Below are 17,262 nucleotides of genomic sequence, written 5' to 3' on the forward strand. Positions count from 1 at the left end.
AAATAGGAAAATATTTGGTCAATCCTCCTTCAGTTTGAACACAATTAACAGCTCTAGTATACATATTTTTAATGACTTGAATATAAGTCATATCAACACCTTTCTTCTCGAGAACTCTCCAAAGGATATCTCTTGGAACCTTATCGTAAGCTTTTTCTAAATCAATCAAAATCAAATGTAGATTCTCCTTATTATCTCTGAACTTCTCCATCAAACCTCTCAAAAAATGTATAGCTTCCATAGTAATCCTGCCCATCATAAATCCAAATTGATTATGAGAAATCTTTGTGATGCGTCTTAACCTATGTTCAATTACCCTCTCCCATAATTTTGTTCATCACATGAGCTACACCAACCCTAAACGACGCACCACGAATGCGACATATATAAATTAGGCCCCAACCAACAACATATTCAAACAACCTGCACTCGCAAATCAAATTGTACAAATACATCAATAGGTTCAAATTTACATAAAAATGACGCTCATATTGCTCGGATCTCTGCACAAATGCAAAATTGTTTGCGCAAGGTTAGACGATACACTAATGGAGACATGCATGGGTTGCATGAGAAATGACAAATAATTCATCATCTGAGATAAAATTATTATTATTATTATTATTATTATTATTATTATTATTATTATTATTATTATTATTATTATTATTATTATTATTATTATTATTATTATTATTATTATTATTATTATTATTATTATTATTATTATTATTATTATTATTATTATTATTATTATTATTATTATTAAATCAAAACTAAATCTCTCTAAAAATCTTATTAAATCTCTATCCCTGCTCTCGCCTATAGCTTAATCTAATCCAACGAAAGCATTGTGCCACCCATGCCCTTGATTTAACAATAATAATTTAATCACCCATAAACCACTTCTCTCATTTCGGCACCAAACTCCCCATCTTCTTCACGCTAGAACCACATGTGAACTCTCCCAGTGTCGCTTTTGTTCCTGCACAGCCCGCTTCCCTCAAGCCCGAACATTCCCAACCCCTTTCCTCTTCACCTCTAGCCCGACAACAGCTCATTGCACTCTGCTGCTCATGATTCGGTAGTGATGCGGATCACAAAACCCAGCAACCCTACCAGCCCTCACATGCACTAAGGCCAATTCCTCCCTCGGTCTCCCGTGAGCAGCATTATACACTCCCTCTTTCTCAACTCTGTTGTGTATTAAAACACCCGGTCCCCACTCCTTGTGCCGAACTGGCCTCACTTCTCTTCAGCCGAATTCCAAGCAAGTTACCTCTTTTCCTCCCAGCTCCCCTCTCAGCTGTTGGGACAAACCATCCTAGCTCGTCCTCCCTCCTCATCTCTGGATCGAACTAGTTCTTTTCTCCATCTGACTCATACACCAAACCGCAATGCCAAGCCAGAAAGGATGTTGCTATCATTGTTGGCCTTAATGTTATGAAAAGCATTAACTGAGACATCCTGATACCGGACCTAGTAGGGGAAATAATAGAAACACCAAGAACAATCTTTCATTAACATTAAAATAAGATTAGATCATGACTCGAACGGAAATAACAACACAAAACATTAAACGACACCAACAACAATTATAAATGTATTCCAATGGGTGGTAGAGATAGGTGAGATTGGTCGAGATGGCTGGCGGGGGTGGTGACAGCAATAGAGTGCTTATGGTAGCGAGGGGAATATGCAGAACTGTAGGGGCAGCAAGTGGAGAGGGTTATAGGTGGTCGGCAGCAGTAGTGCGGTTGTTTAGGAGAAGCTTGTAGTGGCCAACGACTAAGGGAAGTGAAGGAGACATGTTGGTGAAGATAAAAAGTGAAGATAATACAATTATCAACTCAGAGGGGATACAACCGGAGCATCACCACCTCCTCTGATACAACCCACAAGGGGGAAAGAGACTCCACACAAAAGATCTGAAACTAAACACACTCATAACCGACTCCCTACATACCTAGGACGACAATTTATAGGCTCCCTCCGGACGAAGCTTCTGCATAAAGGAAAAAGTGAGAAGCCTGGAGAAATCCAGAAAGCACTCCCTAGAACAACAGATTCATGATGCCCCAAGCCAAATCACGCTAGATCCATCAAGTCTTCACGCGGGATCTCCCGCTCTCGCAAAACCTCATAAGAAATAGCGTTCCCGCTCCAGCTTTTGTGATGCTAGGCGGGCCTGCACCGTCTTCGAAGCACCCGAACTAGGCGTTGTTCAACGCCACTATTTTAGCGCCCGTAATCGGGCGCGATTAGTGCCCATGTCAGTCTCCCGGGGTTGGGGGAGCTTCCACTTCATAGTTGAAGCTTTATTTCGTAATCAACCACCCCCAAGTCCCATGACAATTGCACTGTCTCTTGAGGTATCTGAGGTCTTCCCTAACTTGCAAGTAAATGTCTATATCAATCTGTCCTTTTGGGGCCGATGTACAACGCCTATGCTGGTATATCTTCCCAAAGTAACATGATCGGTTCAATCGAGCATGTAGTGATAGTAATCAGACCCTTCTCGCACGGCTGTGGTGCTGCTGGTACAGTGTTGTCTTGACGTACCGTTGGTTGTATCTTTCCTGTATCGGTGGCAGGTGTCTCTATCCTCCCGTCTGGTGTTATCACTAAAACTGGTTCCACTGACGTCATTTTGTTGAAAAGGGATCCTGTGGCCTCAGACTCCATCGAAGGAAGAAGGGCGATGTGTTTCTCGTGCTTGGTAAAAGAATACATGTTTTTATATTCGTCGTGCTGAGTAATTCGGTCATATTACCAAGGTCATCCCAATAAAATGTGACAGGTATCCATAGGGACCACGTAACACCACACCTGGTCTTGCAGCTGGCCTTCGATCGAAATTTCTACCATGCATCTTTAGTCAATGCTGACCTGATTCTCCTTCTTCAGCCACGTCAGTAACTATGGCTGGGAATGTCTGAGTTGTGAGGCCTAATTTATTCGCAATCTGTGTAGACGCCATGTTTTTTTATGCTTTCGTCGTCGATGATGAGACTACATATCTTTCCGTCCACTATGCAACGAGTTTAGAATATGTTATAGTGCAGCCACGATAAATCCCTCGTGTCCTCACTTTGTAGAATTCATCGAATCATAAACGCCTCTCCATTTAGAGGAAGCTGATACTCCTCACCCTGTTCCTCGGCTTTCACTTCATTGATAATTTCTTCTATGACGCCTTCATCTGTGAGTATGACTACCCTGCTCGTGAGGCAACTGGAGGAAATGTGGTCATAGCCATGGCATCAATAACACTTCCTGGTCGGCACCATGCTAGAGGAGTTTCCCTTCTCTTGTTTCTTCATGCTATGATACGTAGTTTCATTACCCTATCCGGGCTTGCCCGTGTCTCCTGAGAGATCCCTGTCGGTTGTAGTAATTATAGGTGACAACCTGTCTGAAGCTTGTTGCTTGAAAGATGATTGTTGCCAAATCTACTTTTGTTGTCTTTCCACCTTCAAGACTAATATTTGGACATCCCATAGCGTCCACTATGGCTGCAATTGTACCACAATACTGATGACGGGTTTCAGTCCCCTAAGATATCTGGCTATCGTATGTTCCTTTGGTTCCGTTAGCTCGCATTTCATTTGCAAGTGGTCAAATTGAACAATGAACTCTTCAACTGAGAGATCTACATGCTGCAAGTTGTGGAGTTTTAAGAACATATACTGGCGATAGTGGGGTGAGAGGTACTTTTTCTACATTTCCTTCTTTATTCTCTCCCACCTAGGGATCTTTTAACTGCCTTCTCTTTTCCTCTGCCTTTGCACATTTTCCCACCATAGAGAAGCACTTTTCTTCAACTTTATGACAATGTTTCTCTTTTGGTACATTTTTATAGTAAAAAATCCGATCAACTGATTGCAGCCAGTCAACAAACTTATTGGGTTCCATGGTTCCCTCAAATTCTAGGAGATTCATCTTGATGCCATAGTCCCTTTGACCTCCATAAGGGGTATCCTCTCTTGGCCTCCTTTGGTATTGGATACCAAAATGGCGAGGTCGACATTCCTCGTCACTGAGATCTTCCCCATGGAGCGGATTCATCTCTTCGTTCGACTTCTCTTTGACCATTTGGATCATGGATGAAGGTAACCTCTTCTTGGTTTTCATCATTTAGCTCTGCTAGTATCTGTTGTAGACGATGGATTTCTTGCTGAATCACTTCCTGGGTTGAGTCAAGTGTACCTCTTCGTGGTGGCATGGCCAGGGTTAGGAATCAGAAGAAAATTTTGGGTGGAGATGAATCGGGTGGAGGCGAATGTTAGGAAACCCTGGGATAAAACTAGGGGATGAGCTAGCCCTGACACCAAATAATACCGAAACTAGTATGGGAAACAGTAGAAACATCAAGAACAATCTTTCATTAACAGTAAAATAAGACTACATCATGACTCAAACAAAAATAACACAAAATATGAAACGACACCAACAACAATTCGAAATGTATTTCAATGGGTGGTGGAGATCGGCGAGGTGGTTTGGGATGATTGGTGAGGGTGGTGACAACAATAAAGTGCTGGTGGTAACAAGGGGAAGATACGAAACTGTAGGGGCAGCAAATGGGAAGATTTGTAGGTGGTCGGTAGCGGTAGTGTGGTAGTTTGGGAGAAGCTTGTAGTGGCCGATGACTAAGGGGGGTGAAAGAGACAGGTTGGGGAAGATACAATCACCACCTCGGAGGGGATACAAACAGAGCACCACCTCCTCAGATAAAACCCACAAAAGGGAAAGAAACCCCACATAGAAGATTTGAAACTAAACACACTCATAACTGACTCCCTACATACCTACAACAACAATTTATAGGCTCTCTCTAGATGGAGAAGCTTCTAGACAAAGGAAGAGAGTGAGAAACCTAGAGAAATCCCCAAGCCGGATTGTGCTAGATCCATCCAGTCTTCACGCGGGATCTCCTGCTCTCGCGAAATCTTGCGAGAAATCGTGGTCCAGCTTCTACTTCTGCACCGCTCTTGCTTCTGCGATGCAAGGCATGCCGGCCCCGCCTTCGAAGTGCCCAAACCGGACGTTGTTTTAGCGCCCGTAACCGGGCACTGTTGAGCTCCCCTAACTTGGCGTTGTTTTAGCGCCCGTGTCACATCCCCTGCTGCCAATGCCTATGGTCTTGACATGAAGCCTTTCAATGTTGAAATTCATGAAGAAAAATGAGAAATATATCAACGGCAATCCCAAAGCTCAATGGAGACGAAAACTGCTTGTGAGGGGACAAAGAGAACTTCAGCTTCCTCTGCCCAAATGCCTATGATGGCATTGATTTCTACTCCACCATTACCCGTACCAAGTTCAAGAAACTTAACATGGATCTATTCAGGGAGTGTAGGAATCTGTGGAGAAGTGCTTAAGGTATGCAAATATGAACAACAGCAGTCTTCGTGATGTTGTTATAGATGGATGATTCACAAGGATTCCTCAAATGCAGCTGAGGTCGCAGGACTTTTTCAATGGGAAGGAGCTCTGTAAGAACATCAAACCTGACGAGGTTCTGGAGATCCAGAAGTATAAATCTGAGGATGGCAAACACGAGAATGGTGGGAGACCAAAAGCACATTGGAGAATTGTGCGTGCAATATAAAGACGCCATCAGGGATGAGAAGATTGCCTCAAAGCTTGTTTCTAATGACAAGATGAAGATAAAAGATACCATTGGTCATGATATTAAGTGGCTATAAGGTAGTCGGTTTTGGGAGGCTGATTAGTTTGACAACAAGATGATCTCAAGCCATCTCGATCTGGCGTGAAAAAGCATGTTTGTATTCTGATATTTTTTGTGCGGGTACCTAAAGAGTGATTTCAAGATGCGTGCGCCATTTCGCCACGGCGGAAGACATTTCTTATGCTGTTGTTATTTATGTAGGTACCTAAAGCTCCATGTACATTTTTTTAGGCAGGGTGGGTTTAAGACCCATGTACATCAAGTCAACGCAAAATATTTTGAAAATTACTTAAATTAAACCTAATAAAGAATTGTATAAAATATATATGGGACTAGAAACTTCACTCTCAAAAGTTGAGTAGAACCTTGCTACACTCAAGTTCCCCATAATGTGCAAAGAACTGGATTCAGAAAAAAAGATGTCACAACGGGCCCACTTAAATAAAATAGAACATACAAACATGAATCCTCCCCCATCGAAAAGTAAAAAATTTAACATAACATCTACTCTAAGAATCTAAAATAAAATCTAGCTTAATAATACAGAAGTTAATTTCTAATTTGCATATCTCGCAGATCTGCAACATAAACCCACAAGCGAACAAAAGATGATTGTAAAGGCGTGCAAATTAAAACATTGTATGCACCTCAAAGACATAATAGTCATGTAAGTTACCAAAACAGACAATTTCATGAGTTATGCACCCTCAAGGCTACTTTCAAGCAACACCTCAAAAGTTGGTGTACTCAACAAATTTCAATGTCTTTAAAATATGTGCACATTGTGGGAACTATCTTGAGGCAAGTGCTCTCTCATATTTCTTAAATATTTAAATTTTAGCATTTGAGAATGTTGTTCAGGGAGTCTTAAAATCTATTTGAGAAACTTGCACGTTATCAAAATTAAAGTCCACATGTGCTCTCGCCAAGATGCTAAATACTTGATTGTAGAGTCTTAGTATAAAATAAGCTCTAATTGCCCATATATGCTTCGATCTACTTGCTCAAAGCTCGATTATAAAGTGTAAAAACATTGTGTGGGCTGAATATAAATTTAAGCTCAAAATATAATCTATCTCAAGAAGCATGCAAATTATTATTATTTTTTAAATTTAAAACACTTAAGTTATATAAGCTCTCAAGCGATTCACCCTTTCTATAAGGCAATATCCCCATTTGACTGATATAATCTTTCTCACAAAAACCGAAGTCGCCATGAAATATTCTTTTAATGATATTTAAATGATAATTCCTAAATTAGTAGCAAATATTCTGTAGTAAAATCTCAATAATAATCGTGTTGATGCATTTATTTTCAAAACCAAGCTTAAAAGAATATTTGAATAAACTCAATTAATTTTAGTTATGAGTCTGATCCTTTGTATGCAGAACAAAGTTGATCATAAATAATAAGTAGATCACAAAAACCAAAGTCAACTACTTTCTTTAACTAAGTAGATCATAAATAATAACAACTCGAGATGACAAATCATGAAATCTTGATCGAGTTCATCATCATTCCTCTGATCATCCATTTGAAGCTTGTAGTGACAAATTTTATAATTTGAAACCAAATCAAGTGCTACTATACGCTAAACAAGCATCACTGTAATGATTAGCCTTAATCGAAAGTGCTATCCCATTATGGAGAGAGGTAATTAACCACATGGGCTTGCGTCTATAGAAAACCTTGAATCTCATATCTTAAAAATATTCACAAAAAGATGGTGAAATCTTTGAGTGATATCTTATTTGCAATCCTAATCCGTCTTCTAAAAATTTGACCCAGAATCCCATGTAAAATTATCTCATCACGACAAAGGAGGTTAGGGCATGAATTTTCAGGGCCCACCTTAATAAGCTCAGTATGTGTTAATGCACAAGTTTCGGTCATTTTCTCATCTTTAGAGAAAAGATGGTAGGACAATTTGATGGTCCAACTCAATTAAATGGCATTCACTAGATTGATAAATTTTTTACAATATATATTATTTAGACTTTGACAATGTTTTCATGTGTTGCGCTCTTTTGTAACATGTTGCACTACAAAGAGTAAGACAAATGACTATTTAATAAAATCAATACTAGGATTATTAAATAAGGTGTTATGAAGTTTAATAACCAAAATTTGCATTTTTATGTAATTCATATGAAAGTAATTTAAAATCTTAATCATAATATTACACAAGTAATTGCATAAATTATGTGAAATAATTAACAAGCCACTGATTAACATAAAAATATTATGTAGTAAGTAATTAGAAATTAGTAAATCATTAGCCTTACTAATTAGGATGAATTAATAACATAGTTACTAAGTACTACCTAATTAACAATATTAGTAAAGTTATTAATTAGGTATGATTCATTAGAAAAACTTACTACCCAATAATTAATCATCAGAATATTATCCTAATTAAGCCCTGATTAACATAATCAATCTAGAAAGCTTAATATACCACTCAAATTAATTAGTCAGGTTAATACAAACAAAATTTTACTAAATAAAAAATTAATAAAATTATTTAAGATTTGACAAATTAATGCATGATCATATAGGATCTAATTAATCAGCCAAATATTCATAATTGTCAATTAATGGAAAATAACAGAACCAACAAAGCTAAGGGATTCAAGCAAACCTCTCCATCTGATCCTCGTACTGTGACACGGTACACCACTGTTACGCTTCTGTCATCGGAGAATATTACATCACGTACTTCTCCACACCAGCCTTGAGAAACAGTAATTACAAATAAGTTAGTCTTTTGCATTGAATGGGGTCTCCCATGCCACTGAATGTAATACAGAAGATAACGTACTAATCTCAATAACCAAAAATAGGATCTTTCTTCATCAACTTAAAGATTGTTCTCATGAGCTTAACTTGTGAAATCAAAAACAGTATATACAACATACTGTGTTAAGTAGCTAGATCAGTCTAGAAATATAGGTAAGCACTTATATTAAACCATTCAAGAAAAAATTATAAAAAGAATAAGCTGCAGTGTACATCGATTAGATCCTTCATGGTTGTTCACATGTTTTAGAATGTAGAAGGTTCTTCAAGAGAAAGTATGGTTATCATTTAATTAAAAAATACATTAGGATATTACATCTAGCAAGGAAAACAATTAAGAAAAAGCATAATATTTTCAATTCGGTTAATGTTATTCAGTTTAAGAGATTCCTTCAGTTATTATAGCGCATGGAAATAACTGAAGGATACAGAATAGATAAGAAGCGGAGTCTACCTGGAGCATAGAAGCTCAGCATTCTGTTTGCATGATACCTACAAACCAATTTAAAGTCAAATCAGCAGAGGTGAGGTACTGCTGGAACTACAGTACTTCAATAATATTTAAAACAAAAATCCGTAGAGATCTAATCCAACAAACTATTTGGGTAGTAGTCATGAATAATAACAACATAATTGAATCATTTGTAAGAAAAGGATTCCACAAGGACAATTTTCCTTATGCAACCTTAATTCCCTCTTTCATAGTGAATATCATAGCATGTATAAACGAATAGGCCATCATAGATCTAAACAGCTTTAAGTTGTATACTTGTAAGTATTTATGTGTTTGTGTCTATGTGAACATGTTTTTCCTTTAGTTGCATTTACATACATGCCACTCATATCTTATGTATTTCCATATCTAAGACCCAAACTTTACTTTTTTTTTTATACCAGCCAAATCTTTCATATTACATCAAAAATACCACAATCTTAACTTTTAAAAAGTAAAATACACATTTTCATGCATACACAAGGGCGGACCCAGGTAGAGTCTAGGGGGACAATTGCCCCTCTCAAATTCAAATTTTTACTTATATGGGAGAAAATTTTAATTTTTTGTCCCTCCTGAATTATCAATTTTACCTACTAAAATATCACTTTGCACCTCGCTGCCCTAGCCCCTCTCACGATGGGTCAAGGGGTCACTTTACCCCCCTCCAAACAAATAGCTGGTTTCTCTGTGCATGCATAAGGAGGTATGTATGCAAAAATTGAAGTTTAGGTGTTAGATAGGTAAATACATACGAATTGAGTGGCATGTACGTAAATCTTCTTTTACTTTATATCATTAAAACCTTGATGGACACCATAAATACAATGAAAGATAAGGGCATGGATGAAAAAGACAATAAAGCAGAAAAGAGATGAAAAACGAACAAATCAAAGTAGGAAGAAAAGGAGTGTTATCGCTTTAAGCAATTAGATGAGTGTTCCTATGAGCTAGATCCAAAAAATTAAAAACTGTTAATTGGCCTCCAAATGGAGCAAAGAGCATGGATCAAATCATGAAGGCCAGTAATTGTTATCACTATGGCGATTTCCTGCAAACCATGGAGAGAAATTAGCTAAGTGTTATTTTGGAGAAGATTTAAAAAAAAAAATCTGCTAGGATTAATTAGCCTTTTTATGCGTACAAGGACCCAAGCACAGGTTCATGACTTAGACCTAAGTCCACATTGAGCCAAAAATTTCAATTGTTTTATTTAAATTAAGATATTTTTTTAATTAGGTAGAAATTGTAATTTATTATATTCTTGTTATAAATTTTGGAATTAGAGGATACTGTTTAGTTTTAGATTTAAATTTAAATTATAAATCCTAATTCCATAGAGAGGATTTCAACGATGCTAATTGGCTATTTAGAATAGAAATTAAGCAATTATTCATGGACTTCCTCTCCTCTTTCTCCTCTGATCGCCAAATCCCTCTCTAACTCTTGATAATACTAGAATTCTCATCTCTCCCTCAATTGTGCACATCTCAAAGCCCACGCCATTCAAAGAATCTAAGGAACTAAGAGTTTTGAGAAAAATTAAGCAAAAATTCAAGAGAGGGAAGAATAAAGAGATCAATAAGGAGATCAATAAGGACACCGGGAAGAATAAAGAGATCAATAAGGACACCATAAAGAGATCAATAAGGATACTGGCATCTTCAAATTCTGTCAGTTTCCTGATTCCCCTAAAGATATCAGAAATAGGTCAAGTAGCCTAGAAAGACCTAAAATGTGATGTCAATTATAATTTTAGTTCTAAGTTTCATGATTTACAATTCATAACAAAAATTTAAGAAAAATTTCAAATTACATAAACATTTCAAAAGTTTTGTTAATAACAATTGCCTTCAAAGTAATGTAAAAATTCAATCTGTTTATTTAAATCCAAACAAATATAATTCATTACAATTAATCCTTAAAACATTTGGGCTCTTTTTTTACATATTTTATCAATATGACATGCATGACACACTTACAGGCTCTATCTATTTTTAGAAACAAAATTATGGAAGCAAAAAATATAAAATTAAAGTCATCATATTTTTCCTACATAGCTACCACCCAAATTCTATGTTTTTATATATCTAACACCTAAAGTTATATATGTTATAATTATACCTGCCATATAATTTTTTAAAATAATAAATTTATCATTTTGAAATACATATAAAAATTAATATAAATAAATATTATTATTTAATTATTTAATTATTTCAAGCCAAAATGAGTCGAACACGAAAGATCTTATAATAGTTCGAGTTCAGCTCATTTCTAAATCGATCTCAAAAAAATTGTTCGTGTTCGGCTCGTTTGTTTAAAAAACAAATCTAACATGAGCTATTTAACGAGTTGAATACGAGTTGTTTGCAAACGACGAGTTTTTTTTTTGACAGCCCTAGTGCAAGTTCGAATCCAATGCCCTACATCTATTTTTCCAATTAATTTAAATGAGCCAATTTTGAGTCGAGCATGAGTCAAACACGAACAAGAATATGTAAATCGAGTCATACATGAATACATTGTTCACGAGAAAATTTCAAACACAATCTAGTCTTGAATAAAATTAATTTCAAATTAGTTGAACACAAGCCATGTTTGAGGTTGCTCAAGCTCGCCTCGTTTACAACGCTAATTTCTACAATCTCCTTCCTTTTTCACTTGTTGTCACCTTCCTAGTTTGGCTTCCCGCTACTCCCGCCCTTGGCACTGACTTATAACAACGCCTTCTTTCTCTATTTAAGGGAATGGTAAGGCAAGGCAACTGATGACTTGTAACCCTCTCTTCTCCGCAGCCACTAAGTCCCCTCTCCATAACCACTGAAGTTTTTTTTCTCCCTTGCACCACTATTTTGACAAGCCGAAGATAGAGGACCGAACCTCTTCCTCCCAAAGCCCTCCTCACTAACTTCTCTAAGCAACAAATTTAAAGTCTGCTTCCCTGATCAATCAAGTAAGCCCCTCACCTCACTTTCTCTCATCGATGAAATTTTATTGTTTTACTTATGGCCACCTATGTGTGCGTGTGTACAAAAATTAGAGTAAATTGCTTATTTATTTAATTAGCTATGTTATGATACATTACGTTAGAGATAAATTTTGATCAAGTTGAACTTACTTTCAAAGATTTTAATGATATATTTCTTTTTGAAAAAAGCCCAATAGCTAATATATTAAAGAGAAAAGATACAGATAGGTTGTATGAGTGAGCCCAAAAAATAAACACCCAAACCACACGATACAACACACAAAAAAGTCAAAAAGGGTACATATAAAAAAAAAAAAAAAACCCAAAACCACCTGGGCGCGGAAAAAGTGAGGGTCATCCCAATTTAGTCCTGCCCCTGCCTCTAATCTTGGAAGGAATCCAGCTAACAAATTGGTAAGGTGTGTACCATTACCCGAATAAACCAAAGTATCATCCATAAAATTCTTGAGCTCAAGAAAATCTTCATTCTTCTTAATCCTGGAATTGTAAGGGCCCGTTTGGGGCAGCTTAAAAGTGCGGACGGCGTTTTGAAAAAGTCGCCTTGCTGTTTGATTAACACTTATTGACAGCTTATATAAAACTGTGTTTTTAATTTTGTAAAAGACACGGACCGCGGGGGTCGCGGTCCGCGTTTTCGATCTAGAAAGGGGGACATATTGACTCCCGTGACCCTGCCCTCATACGATTCCCGTGACCCTGCCCTCCATCGCATCTGCATTACTCCTTCGCAAGAATCGAGCCCTAAACGGTCCTAGGAGAAGATCTGGTGTGTTTTGCCTTCTCTTCTCCAGCATCTTCAATTCTCCATCTCCTTCGGCATTTCTCTCAACAGGTATAATTGTTTCTTCTTCGCATGTTTCAACTTCCATCATCGTCCTTTACCATGGTTCAAGAAATCGGTTTGAGCTTTTGTTTTTCTCTCAACAGGTAGATCTTGTGTGCTTCTCTTCGCCCAATTCACGATCGAAGTCGCATTTGGCATTTCCTTCTTCACCATTTCTTTCAACAGGTATATCTATTCCTTCACATGTCTCGTCTTTCTTCTTCATTTGCAACTGTTCGTGAAATCCGTTTAGATATTGGGAATTTTTATCTTTTTAAGCATGTTTACAATGGGAATTGTTAAGGAGTTATTGAGTTTGAACATATATATTGAGTTATTGAGTTTAAACATCCAATTTGCTATATATTTTATCTGCATATTTCAACAGTTGAAGCATTTTATGTTGATCAAACAACAAAATAAAGTTTTGGCTCACGCTTATATTTATCAAACAACAACAAAAAAAAAAATTATTGCTAAACTTAAAAAGAATAAGTTCTGGGTTTTATTGTGTCTGAATTGGGCATATGATGTGTATATTGAAATGAAAAAATGGAGTATAATAAGTTCTTACACTGAAGGCATCTAATTTCCATTTCTGTGGGATAAGAACTATAGCTGCTTTATATGTATGTTACTGTGGGATAATTTCCTTCTGCATTATATATATGTTACTTTGATTGAAGGGAGAAGAACTATAGCTGCTATTATCAAATGTATTTATTGAAAGTGGTATTTTTTTGAACGTGACACTTTAATGGCAATTTGTGAGCTATGTGATCATATAAGATGATTAGAATCAGTCTTTTGTGAGCCATGGAGCTGCCGTCATTGCTTGTCAGTGGCAATGTGAATCAGTCTTTTGTGAGCTATGTGATCAGATCATACGCTGTATACACTTTAACGTGGCTTTAAAAGACCATTATTGTTGTTCCCTTCACTACTTTTTGGTTGTTTCTTGTTCTGTAGTTTTCCTTGTTTTATCTGGCAACAGAATTTCTGCTCTCTTAAATTTTGTTTTCCATGTAAATTGATGAGGATTAATGTTTTGCATAAGTTGAGGCTCATAAGACGAGGCTTGTTGTTTTCCAAGCATCTGTTGGGGAGTACCTTGCAGCTCAGATGGCCCTTCTTTTCGGGCAACCGCTGCTTATTGGTGGTAGCTTTAAAAATGAAAAGGCTGTTAGGAACTGGAATAGCTGATATGTATCCATTTTATGCATGCACTATATTGCTATTTTCTTTTCTCTGCTGTTATGAAAAAACTGAAGTGCTGAGCATTATTTTAGAGGTATCACGCCTTTGAAATTGGAATTTTCAGCTAATCTCTACTGCAGTTCACATATTGAGAAAGTTTACACCACCTGTACATATCAAACTTTGGGTGTTAGATTTGTAAATACATAAGAATTGTGGAGGGATGAAAGTGTTATCTGCTAGAGTAGCTATGGGAAATAACTGCTTAGTTGTTGGTTAGATTGGTATGATTTGTGTTCTTCAAAAAGGAAGTAGCATATTCAAATCTGAGTGAGGGAACCCAGTATGTTTCCCCCTCCTTTCTCCCACATTCCACCTGCAAGACTGTACCCAATTTGTAGTTGATAAGATGTATGCAGCAAATTTGTGAATCATGGAGCCTCTGAATCTGTTATTCTAGCACAGGAGTCATACATTTTTTCAATTTGATCACTAATGTAATGTTAAGCTAAATTATGAATGATATAGCCAACGAGGCTCTTTGTAGGTGCTGTGGTGCATAAGAAAAACTGATTTTTTTGTAAAATGCTGAATCTGCTGTTTGTTTTATGGAATCATGAGTATCATAGAGACAGCTAATGCTTATATTAGAGTTTATATCAGACATTGGGAGTTGGTTTCTCTGCTCAATCTGTTAGTCACCGCACGAAATTCGATTTGTTTGGCTTTCAGAATTTATTCTGAAAATAGTTCTCTAACTATATATTATTGCTTTTAATAGCAACTTTGAGTTTATTTTATAATTAATGTGGATATATTGTTTTATGTTGGTTAATAGCTTCACCTCTTATATGGTGGATAACGGTAGAGCAGTTTGAATGACCACATAAATTTGTTGTCGGCAACCGCTGCCTCCATACTTCTCTAAGCATACTTTCTATATTTCCTCAATTTTTTGATTGATCTATTCTATTTTTAATAATTGCAGGAAGATGCGTTCCAGATATTCAGGGAAGTCCGACAAAGCGATGTGTCGGTGCAGCAGGTTACCGTCCTTGCTACTCACGTCACGCCAGACACATAGCTTCAGGAGGTAGTTTTACAGGTGCCCGCGCTAGGGACAAGGACCGGAAGACTGCAAATTCTTCAGGTAGGCCGACAATACAACTATTTCTACGATATATCAATTAAACACAACTGCTAGGAATTTGATTGTACCACAACGGGAGACCACCACATATGGTTCGAGTTCTTCCGTTTCTATGACATCCCAATCGAACAGGTTTGCTCGGGGTTTTGAGGTATCAGAACCGGGCAATATTCGTCGTGATTTGCTTCTACATTTTAAAATCAATATTGTCATTTTTTTCTTTGTAATTTTAACATGTTATTTTTTCCTTTTTTAGGATCATATTATAATTCATATTAGTGCGTGAATGTGTACTTCACTTTCGTATGTGTCACAGTGCTTATTTGATGTAATCAGAATTTTTTGAGTTATATAAATGTTATTCAACTCTTTTACATTTTCATGTTGTGACCTTTGAGAAAATAATAAATTCTGCTACACAGATTATTAATTTAACTTAAAAAATTTGTAAATAAGCTGTTTACAAAAAGCACAGACCAAACAGCTAAACAACTTATTTAGAATAGAGACAGATTGGTCATTTTTCTAGAATAAGTTGTTTTCCATACGCACAAACCAAACAGCCAGAAAACTTATCCGGATCAGCTGCTCATCAGCAGATTATCAGAATCAACTGCTCATCAGCAGAAGCTGGATAAGCTGCAGCTGCCCCAAACAGACCCTAAACCTGTCATTCCTCTTCCAAAGAATCAGTCCAATGAGGTGGTAGAGCTATAACAGAAGGGATACCAACCGTAGTACCCATAATAGGTTCTAGTATATGTGAAGTATGAGTTGTCTCTACACCGGATACTTTCTGAAGATGGAGAGCTGTGAGGTTCTCCTGATTATCAGTCTAAACACTATCCCTTGTAAAATCCTTTATAGGTAATAGTCTTTCAGTATTGTTTTCTATGGGGTTTGAAGGTGTCAACATCACATCAATCGTAGTAACAGTAACAGCAGTGTCAGGGGGGGTCCACAGGGGCAACAAACACCTCTTGCCCGGTAATATCCTCCGCAGGTGGAACTAAAATGTCCAGAGCAGTGGGGTTCACTTGAACCTAGATTTCAAATTATGATGGAGCTTGTGACATTTATCAAGGGTATGCCCAAACATCTTAAAGTGGGTATAATACGGAGGTCGGTGTTCCATGACAATTTATTTGTCAATATCCATTATGAGTTGTGCCCAGTTAGACTTCAGTAACATGAGGTAAAATAATATCCCTTTCCACAAGTATTCTTGCCACAAAAGATATGGTTAGATTGAAAGTGGTAGATCTAGTTTCATAGGGTCCCCAAGGATGACCTCAATAGAGTAAAAAACCTGATGATGAAAAAAGTGCGGCTTGAGACCAGGTAGACTAAATCATACCAGTACAGTGAGAGGTTCATGATTTGGGTCGAAATCAAGAGATCTCTTAGTAACTTCATTGATTTGTCTGCGATATTAAGATGTTTCTTGGAGAAAATTCGGGTATAGTCTTCAGCCACGGTTAGTTGAATCAACACATGTTTCTCATCCATGAGTCTCACTTTCCACTTGCTCACTAGTTTAAGATTATCAACACTCTTTATGATAACTTCCATAGGTGAATGTCCGCACTGAAATTTTTCAATAAGAGAAAACTTGAATTTCTCCGTCATGATTGAAATTTCTAAGTCAGAGAAAAAGATTGTTGTTGTCCTACCTTTCCTACTTCTATTCTTAACAAAGGGGCAATCACTTGTATCATCGCGACAATCCTTATAGCTTGAGGGGAAGACAACCGCGGACTCCACCTGAGGGTTACCCACCACGTGGGCAAAGGAGGCTTCGTCCGTTTCAACCAAAGAAGAAGGGAGCTCTATCAGAGCAGAAAGATCTGTCGACGTACACCTGCTGTGAGGTCCCCGACAAGCAGACGAAACGAAGCTGGAGAATCTGTCGGGTAGGGCGCAGCGTCGAAATAGAAAAATGAGCTGCAACAGAATCTGCGACAGACGTTGACGCCTCCTACTCCAGGAGAAGACGCAAACGTAAATCGCACATTAGACGCAGACGCAAATGCAAACGTGCGACGCACACGATGCACTTTCGTGAGACGCAGAAAGATGCAAGCCGCAGTCGACGTCGAAGCAGACGATGCG

General features: G+C 37.4%; 1 protein-coding gene across 1 annotated transcript in view; it reads right to left on the minus strand.

Moving 5' to 3' along the window:
* LOC110018082 (DNA repair RAD52-like protein 2, chloroplastic) overlaps window positions 1–17,262 on the minus strand; it is a 25,619-nt gene that overhangs the window by 3,847 nt on the left and 4,510 nt on the right. The window contains exons 2-3 of the mRNA XM_020715307.1: window positions 8,950–8,987; window positions 8,338–8,429 (exon numbers count right to left, since the gene is read on the minus strand). Coding sequence (XP_020570966.1) covers window positions 8,338–8,429; window positions 8,950–8,987 — 130 coding nt within the window. The remainder of the gene's footprint in view (window positions 1–8,337; window positions 8,430–8,949; window positions 8,988–17,262) is intronic.

Source organism: Phalaenopsis equestris, unplaced genomic scaffold, assembly GCF_001263595.1.
Source record: "Phalaenopsis equestris unplaced genomic scaffold, ASM126359v1 Scaffold000002, whole genome shotgun sequence".
In the NCBI taxonomy this organism is placed as follows: domain Eukaryota; kingdom Viridiplantae; phylum Streptophyta; class Magnoliopsida; order Asparagales; family Orchidaceae; genus Phalaenopsis; species Phalaenopsis equestris.